This window comes from Pogona vitticeps, chromosome 3 (assembly GCF_051106095.1).
Source record: "Pogona vitticeps strain Pit_001003342236 chromosome 3, PviZW2.1, whole genome shotgun sequence".
Lineage (NCBI taxonomy): Eukaryota > Metazoa > Chordata > Lepidosauria > Squamata > Agamidae > Pogona > Pogona vitticeps.
The window spans coordinates 201,903,007-201,916,996 of record NC_135785.1 but is presented as its reverse complement, the minus strand read 5'-3'; the positions used below and the strand labels follow the sequence as shown (position 1 = coordinate 201,916,996).

Sequence of the window (13,990 nt, the reverse complement as noted above, 5' to 3'; positions counted from 1 at the left end):
TTGTTTTAGTTGTTAGGCATAGGATCAATAATGCAAGTGTTGTAATAACAGTGTTATTTGTTATTAACCTTATTATTTCTTAAAATATATGTACACCCTGGCCTGTACCTAAGGATCTCAGGGAGAGCACAGTAAATTAATAAAACACCAGTCGAAACCAGGGTTCTCAAACATGTGGCCCGGGGGCCATTTGCGGCCCGCTGGACAATAGTTTGTGGGCCGCACCTTGCCTGCCCCCCCGAAGCGCCCACACGTCCTCTGCTGTCAAAAGTCAAAAAAAGCCTCACCTCCCTCGCCGGCTCTTTCCCAAGACAGCGCCTCTTGCACCCTCCATCCGGAACTGCAGCCTGCCAGCCAGCCCACCTGTCTGCTGGCTGGCGGGTTGCGGTTCCAGATGGAGGGTGCACAAGGCGCGGTCTTGGGGGAGAGCTGACGAGTGAGGCATGCTGCCAGGCCTTTTCCTTGAGCGCCCAAACTGCCACCGAGTGATGCCTGAGAGTGGAGCTCACTCCCAGCCCGTCCTCAAAGAGCGCCTCCAAGCTCCCGACAGCAACTGCCGCCGCCACCTTTTCCAGGGAAGCGGCTCTCTGGCTCTCTTTCTCCCTCAGCACCCCCAGCACCAGCCTGGCCAGCAGCTGCCACAGCACCCCGGCGGTGCTTCCTCCTCTTCCTCCTCCTCTTCTTCATCCTGCTTCAGCCAGCTCGGCTCTGGAGGCTGCCTGGGCTCGCCTCGTAAAGTTTGCTCCGCTGTCGTGGTGGGGATAGCTGCTGCTGTTGAGTGCACCTTTTTTGAGGGGGGCCCACAGAGGAAGGTTGCCGGACCTCTGTGTGTGTGTGTGTTTGTGTGTGTGTGTCATGAGTTCAGCCAAAGAAGATCCGGAATCTGAGGGGTTAATTACAGCTGAGGAGAAAGCTGGGCAGTCAGAATCGCAGGCTTGCAAGTTTGTGGAAGCAACAAGTAAAACACCTTGGCTCGCGTCCACACTCCTGCTTATCCTGGACCTTGTTCTCTGGACCCCTGGCTTTGGAATCTGACTGCTTACTACCATTTGTGTTTTGGCTTTGGTTTTTTGGTATCTGCTTTGCATCTTCTGGACTTCTGATATTGGACTAGTTTATTGGACTGTTGCCTGTTGAAACTGCCTGGGAATGTGACAGTGTGCACGTGTATGCACCTGTGGGGCCCCCCGCCCCATTGTGTTTAATTTCGCAGATACCGATGGGGGCTTTTCTCTTTTGGCAAGGTGATTCTGTGAGGGTTTTTTTAAAAAATGTGTCCCGTCCCCCTGGCTAGGCGGTCGCCGACGCTCCTTCCCTTCTCCACTTCTTCGTCCCAGAGGGGGTTGTGGCTGGCGACTAGGGCTTGCGCGCCCCTCCTCCTCTTCGGAGCCCCAGCTGGGCTAAGGAAATTCCTGGGCTGCTTCCTCAGGCTCTTGCTCCGCTTGGTGGAAAATCTGATGCGGCCCAGCCTCACCCAGACTCTGCCTCCAGCGGCCCCCAGGTAAATTGAGTTTGAAACCCCTGGTCTAACCATTAATACAGTTTAAGACCATTTAAATCTCTCTGTGTTAACTACATTAAACCCAGTCAAGCTGTGATCACTAGATCTGTTTGGTGAACAGGCAGACTGGCATGCACCAAAATGATGGTAGTGGAACTGCTGGTCAGTCCAAGGAGAGGGCATTTCACAGCTAAAGTATCACATCAGGGAAGGCCCCTCTCATACCCCCAACACAGTGTATTGCTTCTAGCAGTTGGATACAGTATAGAGCCTTCCCAGAAAATCTCAACCTATGGACTGGTATACTGTAATTAATGTTAAATATATAGAAATATATTAATTCAAGTATTGCGGCCCCAAGACATTTAGGGCCCTCATCACCAGCACCTTGAATTTAGCTCAAGTTGCAAGTGCAGTTTTTTTAGTGTCATAAATGTTCCTGTTAGCAGTCACTCTACCGCATATTACGCTAGCAGTCTCTGTATCTTCTTCAAGGCCAGCTCCATGTAGAGTGCATTTTCTAGCAGGGTAAAAGGGAAATTATCAATGCGTAGACTGCTGGCACCAGGTTATCTTTATGCATGCAACAAGATCTTTTTGCTAGGGCATCTCTCTGCCCAGTTGAGGCAGACTTAATACATGCCCAAGTTCGTATTTCTGGTAATGGGAAAAATTATTTAATGTTATTTTAACATGAGCTAAAATGTTGCTAGTAATATTCCAGCGTTGCTTTTTAGGTTAGAGGGTAGAAAGGTTTTATGTTCTATGAAATTGTGGTCACTAATTTACATGATTTAGTTATGGGATCATAGCTGGTATTATGCTTACTCTTCATGAGGTTCTGATTGGTCTGTTCTGCTGGATTTTATTCATATTGTTCTTTCTTACCACATTGTGCGAAATTTTATATATTTTTAAAAATATCTTAAATAGGTTGCTTATATGTTCATAGGGTTGGAGGTGAACAATTATTTATATATTTAAAATATCTGTATTTCATTTGTCTTACATTACAAGGAGAGTACACAAAATGTAATAAAAGCCAGAAACTATGTACCGTATTTGGTGGCGTAGAAGGCGACCGGCCATACAAGATGACCCCCCCAACATTTCCACTCAAAATATAGAGTGGACGGCTCTGCGGCAGCGGCTGCCCGGGGCTCTGCCCGGGCCCGCCCTGGAAGTTCATGGCCGGCAGGGGGGAGGGCGGGGAAGAGGCTGGGCGGGCGGCGCAGGAGGAGGAGGAGAAGGAAGAGGAAGAAGAGGGGAAGCGGGCGGGTGGCGGGCGAGCGAGCGCGCAGCTGGCTCAGCAGCGAGAGGGCAAAGAAGAGGGGAAGAGGCTTGGTGGGCAGTGCAGGAGGAGGAGGAAGAGGGGAAGCGGGTGGGTGGCGGGCGAGCGAGCGCGCAGCTGGCTGAGCGGCGTAGGGCGGCGGGCAGCCCGGCGGCGGGCTCTGGCTGCTCAGGCATGGCGGGCTCTGCTTCCCTCCCTCCATCCAGACCGACTGCCTGCCTGCCTGCCTTCCTCCCCGGCCAGCGCGGCCCTGCGTCACTCACTCAGCGGTGGCGGCTCCTTCCTGGCCCAAATGAAGTGCACCTGGCGTACAAGACGCCCTCCCCCCAGTTGGAGGCATGTTTTTTGGGCCAGAAAAGTCATCTTGTATGCCAGCAAATACAGTAAATGAGTCAGATTACACTGATCAGCTTCATAAACCACTTTAAAATATCTGGTCAAGCAACTAGGCTTTCATCTAGTGCCAAAAAGCATGTAATACCGTTTCCTTGAAAATAAAATCTAACCTGAAAATAAGCCCTAGTATGATTTTTCAGGATGCTTGTAATATAAGCCCTGCCCCCAAAATAAGCCCTAGTTAAGTTAAAGCCCGCCCTCCACCATTGTGCAGCAGTCAGAAGAAAATGACATGAGTATATTTGAATAAACGTAGATTGTTGTACATGAAAAAAATAAAACATCCCCTGAAAAATAAGCCCTAATGCATTTTTGTTTTTTGGAGCGAAAATCAATACAAGATGCTGTATTATTTTTGGGAAAACACTGTATATTGTCCAGACTTACCTCCACCTCCTAGGAAGAGTGTTCCACAGTTTGAGCACATCAGAGAAGGCTGCCTGTTTTGTCACATAATCTCGACTTCCCCTAGGGAATCTTTAAGACTCCAGTAAGCTGGTACAGTTACTGGGTGTCAAGTTTTTCAGAGCTTTAAAGGTAAGCGTCAGTACCTTGGAATGAAGTGAAAACTGAAAAGATAGCACAATATTTTTAGAATATGTGGCTGTAGTGTATACAGTATTGACTGTGGAATTTTTTACTAGCTGAAGCTTCTGTGTCATCTTCAAGGGTCAGGCCACATAGCACATTTCAATAAACTAGTTAGGTGGTTGTCAGAGCATGAATTCCTATGGCCAAGCTATCTCTGCCCAGGAACAGTTATAACAAACTGTACAGAAGTAGCAAAAGACACTCAGCCGCTGAGACTATGTGCATCTCAGGAGATAAAGTTGGATCAAGGAGAAACTCTACCTACAAACTTACTCTTTTGGTGGGAATACAAACTTGTCTGGAACAAGCTGTGTTAAAGAACATTAGAACTACTTGCACATGTTTCTGTCTTGTCAGGCTTCATCTTCTATTCACAGGCCTTCATCTATCCAGTTATCAAATCTAGACACTGGTTCAATATCTGCACAGCCTCATCTGATTCAGATGACATAGAGAAATAAAGCACAGCGCTAGTGACACCTCTGAATCCCTGATAAATGTAGCCAAGTAGATATTAAAATAAGTGCTTTATAAATACCCCAGAACACATCATGTCACTCAACATCTGGAAAAATGTTAGGCTCAAGGCCTTGACCAGTCACTTCCTGTGGCCGGAAAAGGTCTCTTCTGACCTAAAGCACCTCCATGCCTGCTGAAATTACATGAAAATTGCACAGTGTCAGAGTCTTGTGGGAGGCAGTATTTGCCATTTTTAGGAAGACGTTTTCTTGCAGGTGGAGGGGAATTAAGAGGTGGTGAGATCCCAAAAAACTGGAATGAATTTACCTTGAAATAGTTTGTTCAGTTCACATATTGCCCTCCATTTAAGTGAGCAGATTTTTAAAAAAGTTTTATTTTTTTATTTATTGAAAATTCAAGTAGTAGAAACCATTTAGAACAAAGGTTTCCTGTTCTTTCTCACACAAGAGGGAATGCTATTTCTCAGTCTTACCTGATACAGCATGGACTAGATTCATCTTAAAACACAGAGAATCCCTACTCTCACACAAATATTCTGCTCTTGTAAACCATAACTGTTGAACCAGGAAATTGTGGTCCAAGAAGTTAAGATAGGTATGTTTAAGATGTATGTGCAGAGACAGAAGAGAAGCATAGGATGACATGGAAGCATGCAGCCAAATGTTCCCTTCCTTGGCTTGTAAAGAATTGGGGTTGTTATAGCTGAGCCAGTCTAGAGAGTATGAGAGTTGAGCAAACGTATGCAATTTCTTTAATTACCGTATGAGTTAAAATTCATATGATTGCTTTACTATTTCTTTAATCAAATGCAGTCCTTTTTGACATATATTTTATTTTTATTTATTTTATTTGTTTGATTTATATCCCGCCCATCTGGTATATTCTACCACTCTGAGCGGCTACATTTCTTAAAGCTGTATATCTGTGAAGATTCTCAGTCATCCAGGTGAGATTATCTAGAAGTTGAGTCATGGCAACTAGACCTCTTTCTTACTAGGTTGAAACATTTCACTACTTCTCCAAGTAGCTTCTTCAGTCTGAGGAGAGTTGGTAGGAGACCCTTGATATATCCTCCATGTTGATTTCAGTTTCTTCTGGTCTGAATAGGCTGGTTAGATGGACAAAGGACGGGGTGGGTGAATGAAAATCCCACTTCTGCAGTCCTCCTCCACCCATTGGCATGGGTCGTTAACAGTGGTCTTTCTGGTGGGTGTGGTCCTGATCTTTTTGGAGATGGATAAATGGGAAACAGATTGTATCTAAGGCCTCCGCCCCGTTGAGTGAGGGATTTTCAATATGCACATATATGTCTCCCTGACCCTTCTCTTCTTGGTCCAAAATGAGTACATCTTGGTCATCAAGTGAGTGTTCTCTGTCCTTCAAATGAAAGAACACTGCTGATTGTGGTCCTGAGCCGTTGACCCTCCTGTGCTTGGCCATTCTTCTGTTTAGTGGTTGTTTGAACACTCCTCGTCCAATGCAATCGATAGGCAAGTTGGGGGGGAAGAGAATTTATAATAAACACAATATGTAAGAAAAAAAGGATATACTGTATGTTTACGTTATATCCTATCCAGCTATCTATAAAAGCAGCCATTCAGTACATGCATGCATATATGCAATTTTTAGTTATAGCTCATTAGATATGCATACATATACTTGTAGTATCCTTAAGTTTGGGGCAATGTTTATAAATTAGAAACTTGCAGTTTAGTCTGAGGTGACAATCCTTTGATCTATTTTGTCCCCTTTGAAAAAATGGCTTGGAACAGAAATTTCTTGTCCCACTCACTCTTCAACAGATTGTTTGATATGAAGATGGAACTCAGCTGAAAGTTAAAAAGCTGTTCTAAACTCCTGTGCTGTCACTTTCAGGAGGAGAGACTTCAGCATGCAAACCTTCATCTGTTCGGCTTGCACCGTCATTTTCATTCCATGCTGCTGGCCTTCAGATGGCTGGACAGATGTCCCATTCACATCAGCAGTACAGTGATCGTCGGCAGCAGAACATAAATGACCAACAGGTTTCTGCCTTACCATATGCTGACCAGATTCAACAGCCTCTCACCAACCAGGTATGTAACATTTCGGAAATAAATATTTGTGCTTATTTATATTAGGTTATGCCAACCTCAGTTCCAGATCTTTCATTTCAAATCAGATTCTTCTGATTTTGAGTGTTTGGGACAGTAAGTTCCATGGTAACACACAATTCTAGGTACACGTAATTTTTGTAAACATTCCAGATCTCAGAGTCAGAATCCCATGTCAGGACAGCATAAATGAGGAAACTTGATTTGCTCCCTCTGTCACACCTGGCTGCCTATCCTCCAAAGCTTGGTAGGTAGCAGAGTTGTGATGAAGTGAGCAGGACAGCATGTACACCCTTGCTCTCCCATCTAAATATCACAGATATAATGCCTGAACAAGGGTAATATGACTTGGAATTTAATCTCAGACATTAATGCTTGCACATATGATTTTCCTGATTGCTTAGCTCTCTTGCAATATTGTTTCAGATCCTGGTTAAGCACAGTCTTACTCTAAGGGTAATCACTACCAACAGTAAATGTTACCACACTTATGGGCGAAGCTGATGATAGTAGTTCTGTTTCAGGACAAGTGATGGGGGAAGTACAGTTTCACTGCTCATTTTGATTTTTCAGTCATTTGTAATTGAGAGTGTTACACTGCCATTTATGCAGCCATTTATATTTGAGAGTGTTATATATACTGCCCATCACAAGCCACTACTCTGGGCAGTTTACAACAATTAAAAACTCAATTCCGATCTACTAGGAGACAGGTATCTAGTTGACTTGCGTGCTCCCAGAGGCATCTGGTGGTGCCACTGTGAGATACAGGAAGCTGGACTGGATGGGCCCTTGGCCTGATCCAGCAGGGCTCTTATGTTCTTATGTACCATGATCAAAGGAAACAACTAATTCAACAAGGTAAAAGAAAAGTTCCCCTTGACAATTTGTCCAGTCATGTCCGACTCTAGGGGGCGGTGCTCATGCAGTGATTCAGGATTCCCTGAATTGGAGTGAGCAACTTTCACTGGGCATATTTGAGTCCAATCACCTGATATATGCAGTGCCATACGCTCATTTTGACAGCCCCAGTTACAAAGCATCCCTTAATTCTGTAGAGCCCTGCAAACTGACAGAGTAGAACTTCTCTTTTCTAAGTCCTAAATGACTTTTTAAATTTTTTTAATTTATTGTGAATTTCATTGGCACAGTTCTTCAATCAACAAGAGGTGTGGGATGAGGGATCCACAAAAATGATGGGGCAACATTTGGCTGTTGTGGCACATGTCACCACTGGGCACTAGACTATAAACTACAGTGCATCTGTAGTGCTACATTGTGTTTTTAAAGAAATCACACTATTCTGCTATGTCATCTGGATGAAAATGCTGCCAATATTACTGTAACTAGAAAAACTGTTAGACTAATTATTCAGGAGTTGTTTGTTTTTAAGGTGGTTTACTGAGCAAACTTATCAAACCTCATCACTCCTGTATTTCTTGGTCATAGAGAGTGATACTGTGAATGAGTATAGTTAAAGCCATTAGATAACTTGTTTTACAGTCTATTGGCTCCATCTACTGGTCAGATAAAATTTGCTCATATTACTGCATAGAGATTGTATTTATTACAACAGTTATACTTATTTTCTCTCCATGGAGTTTTCTTGGCAAAGATACTGGAATGGCTTGCCAGTTCCTGCGGCAGGTGGGTTGCGTTTAGTCAGAACTCTCCACTATGACCTGTCCATCTTGGATGTCCCTGCATGGCACAGCCCATAGCTTCTCTGAATTACTCAAGCCTCTTTGCCACGACAAGGCAGCAATCCGTGAAAGGGGCAGCAATCTATGAAGGGGCAATACCGAAATCAGATTGATTATGTTCTCTGCAGCCAGAGATGGAGAAATTCTATACAGTCAGCAAAAGCAAGACCTCGAGCTGATTGTGGCTCTGATCATCAGCTTCTTATAGCAAAACCCAAGCTTAAACTAAAGAAAGTAGGAAAAACCACTTGACTAGTCAGGTATAATCGAAACCAAATCCTTTCTGAATACACAGTGCAAGCGAAGAACAGATTTAAGGAACTAGATTTCATTGACAGAGTGCCTGAAGAACTATGGATGGAGGCTTGTAACATTTTACAGGAAGCAGCCAAACAAACAAACAAACAAACAAACAAACCATACCAAAGAAAAGGAAATGAAAGAAAGCAAAGTGGCTGTCCAACGAGCCTTACAAATAACAGAGAAGAGAAACAAAGTGCAAGGTAGATAGGGAAAGTTACAGAAAATTGAATGCTGACTTCCAAAGAAGTCAGTGGCATTCCAGTTGAACTATTTAAAATCTTAAAAGATGATGCTGTTAAGGTGCTATGCTCAATATGCCAGCATATTGGTAAACTCAGCAGTGGCCCGAGGATTGGAAAAGATTGGTGTACATCCCAGTCCCAAAGAAGGGTAGTGCCAAAGAATGCTCCAGTACCATACAATTGCACTCATTTCACACGCTAGCAAGGTTATGCTCAATATACTCCAAGGCAGGCTTCAGCAATAAGTGCACTGGGAACTCCCAGAAGTACAAGCTGGATTTCAAAGAGGCAGAGGAACTAGAGACCAAATTGCTAACATGCGCTGGATTATGGAGAAAGCCAAAGAGTTCCAGAAAAACATCTACTTCTGCTTCATTGACTACGCAAAAGCCTTTGACAGTGTGGACCACAGCAAACTATGGCAAGTTCTTAAAGAAATGGGAGTGCCTGACCACCTTATCTATCTCCTGAGAAATCTATATGTGGGACAGGAAGCAACAGTTAGAAGTGGATATGGAAACACTGATTGGTTCAAAATTGGGAAATGAGTACAACAAGGCTGTATATTGTCCCCCTGCTTATTTAACTTATATGCAGAATGCATCATGTGAAAGGCAGGACTGGAGGAATCCCAAACTGGAATTAAGATTGCCGGAAGAAACATCGACAACCTCCGATATGCAGATGATACCACTCAGATGGCAGAAGGGAGGGGGAATTAAAGAACCTCTTAATGAGGGTGAAAGAGGAGAGCACCAAAAATGGTCTGAAGCTCAACATCAAAAAAAATACTAAGATCATGGCCACCAGTCCCTTCACCTCCTGGCAAATAGAAGGGTAAGAGATGGAGGCAGTGACAGATTTTACTTTCTTGGGCTCCATGATCACTGCAGATGGTGACAGCAGCCACGAAATTAAAAGACATCTGTTTCTTGGGAGGAAAGCAATGCCAAATCTAGACAGTATCTTAAAAAGCAGTGGCAATGTATGGAAGTGAGAGCTGGACCATAACGAAAGCTGACCGCCAAAGAATTGATGCTTTTGAAGTGTGGTGCTGGAGGAGACTTTTGAGAGTCCCCTGGACTAGAAAGAGAACAAACCTATCCATTTTGAAGGAAATCAACCATGAGTGCTCACTGGAAGGACAAGTCTGGAAACTGAGGCTCCAATACTTTGGCCATCCCAGGAAAAGCGAAGACTCCCTTGAAAAGACCCTGATGTTGGGAAAATGTGGAGGCAAGAGGAGAAGGGGACGACAAGGATGATATGATTGGACAGTGTCATTGAAGCTATAGTGGTGCGTCACTTAACAATTTTAATTGGTGGGGAAAAAAACATCACTATGGGAAAACCTCGCTAAGCGAAACACATTTTCCCATAGAGATGCATTGAAAACCGGATAATCCGTTCCAATGGGAACGGATTGCCGTCCTTAAGCAAAAATCGCCATAGGAAACATCCCTAAGCGAAACACGGTTTCCCAATTGAAATGCATTGAAACCTATTCAATGCATTTCAATGGGGGGTGGGAATTACAACAAATTCAAAAAGAGTCAGAACAAAGTCAGATTAGTTTAACAAAGGGTTTATTAATTGCACTTATGATTTCAAGCATTCTAAACCTTTTTTAAACATTTTTAAACATTTAAAAGACAGCCAACACGAGGCTGTCAAAACCATCATTAAGCGAAACAGGGGGACCCAAACTGTCATCGCTATGCGAAGCAAGGTCCCAAACATCGCTATGCGAAAATCGCCCATAGGAAACATGGTTAACGGAGTGCAAGATCACTCCGGAAAACTAATTGTTAAGCGATTACATCATTAAACGAAGGAATCACTAAGCGAGGCACCACTGTACCAACATGAATTTGACCAAACCCCAGGAGGCAGTGGAAGACAGGAGGTCCTGTTGTGTTCTGGTCCATGGAGTCACGAAGAGTCGGACACAACTTAACGACTAAACAACAACAATATACTTATTTTCTCTGATAAATGGATATAAACCTGACTTTACAAATTTGTTTAGGACCACCAGAATCCTGTTACCTGACAAATAGATTATTTTTTAAAAGCCTGGAGAGAGGTAAGATGTTCAGTAGCTTTTTTCTCAATCCAGGTAAAGTCTTTCTGCAATAAAATTTTGATTTCTTGTACTTGAGCAATTTGACACATTAAGCTCATCAAGCTTAAAATTTACAAATATGGGTAGTCTGTAGTATTTCACTTGAGAAAAGATGAAATTGAGTGGTACTGCTCAGTGTTTTCAGTCATTGATCAGTTATTGTTCTATAGCTAAAGATGGTAGATAAGACAAGTAAATAGTGATGTTAAGAGTGTTATTCACAATCCCTCAGCACCAATGCTTATGCATTTTCTTCTTGGCAAAACAGTATTTCCTGCCTCTTGATCCTATATAAAGTTTTTATGAAATTCCCACAGTGCTTTTCCCACTGGTAATACCATCGTTCATTTCAGTTAAGCTTTACTTCCATATAAACATAGGTCATAATGGAAATGCAGAAACACAATTAAAATTAGTAACATAGTATTTATATTACTGATAATGATAATAGGCAGGCAATAGGTCTATGAATATTATTTTGATTTGGATTATAGTGGTCATACCAGTAAAATGGCATTCTATAAAAACAGTGGAAGGCTAATGTTAAGGTATAACTTGCTGACTTGGATTTTATTGCCTGAGAAAAATCTTTGGAGCTTTTCTTACCAAACTAAAGTCAGGGTAGCAATTAGTACGCCAGCTACATCCATTTCTGAAGAGATCTGATCTGGCCACTATCATACACACCCTAGTTACTTCCTGTCGGGATTACTGTAATTTGCTCTATGTGGGGCTTCCAGTGGAAAGTGTCAGGAAAATTCAGCGGGTCCAAAATATAGCAGCCAGTTTATTAACTGGGGCTAGTTACAGGGATCACATACCCCCCTGTTACAGCAGCTCCACTGGCTGCCGATGGGTTTCCGGGCACAATTTTGCTTTTAACCTATAAAGTGCTGGTTTTAACCTATAAAGCCCTACATGGTCTGTTTCCAGGCTATCTCATATATAGATAGATAGATAGATAGATAGATAGATAGATAGATAGATAGATAGATAGATAGATAGATAGATAGATAGATAGATAGATAGATAGATAGATAGATAGATAGATAGATAGATAGATAGATAGATAGATAGATAGATAGATAGTGTGTTTAAGGAGTGATTAGTCAGAGTGTGACCTGTCGTAATTAAGATAGAAGAGGTTAAAGTAAAATACTGAAGCTTTGTGTAACTTTAAGAATGTGTTTAAGAACTATTCCTAAAACAATGTGTAATCAATAAACCTGTTTCTGTTTAAAAGTTCAATACTAAATGCACCTCAGTCTTTCATAGGAAATATAGGTTGATAAAGAGATCAGCTGGTAGCAGTGTGTTAATGGGTGTATTGGGATACTTGTGTGAGCTCTGTGTTTGGTGAAACAAGCCGGGGCCATGGGGTAAACGTCACACTCCCACTATGAGCCCGCTCAGGTGTTAAGATCATCAGGTGAATCCTTTCTCTTAGTCCCCCCACCTTCACAGGTGTGCCTTCTCTGCTGTTGCTCCAGACTTTGGAACTCCCTCCTACACGAGGCTGGCCCCATCTTTGCTTTCCTTCCAAAAGCAGGACCTTTCTCTTCAGGCGAGCTTTCTTTCAGTGACTGGCTACATGGCTGGCTACACGAGTGACTTTTAGATGGATTGTTATGAATTACTGCTCTGACTGGGTCTTTACCATCTCTCAGAGTGGCATTTGTTTGTTCCTTTTTAGTATTTGCTTATTTATTGCTTTAGGTTTAATGTCTTTTCACGATGTAAGCTCCCTATTTATATCCACTGTTCTTAGTTTTAAATATAATTTTTTAATGATGTGAACCATCATTGTACAATTATTGTTTTCTGCTTTAAATAATATTTTCCAAGGATTTAAGACACCTCGGGTCCTTCTTAAGGAGAAAGATGGGGTCAAAATTAATTAATTAACCGATTGGAATGAGGATATTTAAGATAATATAATAATGATGATGTGCTCTCATGTAGTTCACCATTCCCTTCTTCTAAGGGCATCCTGGGACTGTGCAGCATGCGGGCTCTTCTGGGATGCACACAGAGGGACTAAACGTATAACTAGAGATGGTGGTATTTGTATTCAAATATCCCCGTTGCAGCTGGCCTTAATGAGGGTCCGGCCTCTGAGATTGTACCATCCATTCACACATCCTGCTGCAGTGATGGTCCCACTCATCCTGCCAATGACAGCTGGAGCTCCACTCTGTTCCTTCTCAGCTGACCACTCCAGGCAGGGGGCGAGAGGACAAGTCTCCTTGCACGGCTGCTAAATGGCCAGCCAAGAAGGAAGAGAGCGGAGCTCTAGGCGCCATTGGCAGAATGAGCGGGACTATCGCCGTGGCAGGACACGTGAGTGGACGGTCTGGTCCCGGAGGCCAGACCCTCATTAGGGCCAGCTGCGACAGGAATATTCATATACGAATATGAATATTCTCATCTTTAAGCACAATCTCTAGTTCCACAGCCAGATACCTAACTTATTCTAATTTCTTCTGTAGCACCAAAACATATATGGTGCCCAACGGAATGTAGACTAGTAAACCTTTCAAAATAGCTGTCATCAGGTTAAAGTTTCTGTAGAATAAGAATTCTTTTTCATGGGATGTAATTCATATGAATAGTATTGTCTTCTTTGGTATTTGAACATGGGAAGTTATGGTATATTGTACTATGAAAACCAAATTTTGTTGGATGGAAGTATTATAGATCTTAGACCTAAACACTGATTAGGGACAAAATAGAGAGTGTGCTTAGTACATTTTTAAAATATGTACTTCCTCAAAAGATTTTGTCATAACACATTATCTTCCTTACTTTTTGTTCTTGCTTTCTTTCATCTATGGAATTCAGTTAGTCACTGAAAGATAAACACAGGTTTCCTTTGCAAATCTGATTGTTGAAGATCATATCTTTGAGGAAACCATCTTGTGAGAAGGAACAGATTAATAACTCTCTCTCTCTCTCTCTCTCTCTCTCTCTGTGTGTGTGTGTGTGTGTGTGTGTGTGTGTGTGTGTGTGTGTGTGTGTGTGTGTGTGTGTGTGTGTGTGTGTGTCGAGTCCCTCAGTAGTTCAACATTCCTTCAAATACATGACCAATCCATCCTCATAAGTCTCTAAACAACAAAACAATAAACTCTCAATCTTATTACCACTTCTTAGAGGTGCAGAAATATATGTCTTCTATATGATATTTCCCAAAGTTAAGTATGAGGAAAGTTGTATAAATTGTTTTGGATTAGAAATGAAAAATGAGTGTTGAATTCTCTTAAGTGCC

General features: G+C 42.6%; 1 protein-coding gene across 5 annotated transcripts in view; it reads left to right on the top strand.

The window, feature by feature from the left end:
* The window catches only part of DYRK1A (dual specificity tyrosine phosphorylation regulated kinase 1A), a 142,668-nt gene that overhangs the window by 116,037 nt on the left and 12,641 nt on the right, over positions 1-13,990 (top strand). For all 5 annotated transcript variants that reach the window (XM_020789320.3, XM_078390542.1, XM_072994130.2 and 2 more), the window contains one exon: positions 6,135-6,334. In XM_020789320.3, the coding sequence (XP_020644979.1) occupies positions 6,135-6,334 (200 nt within the window). The remainder of the gene's footprint in view (positions 1-6,134; positions 6,335-13,990) is intronic.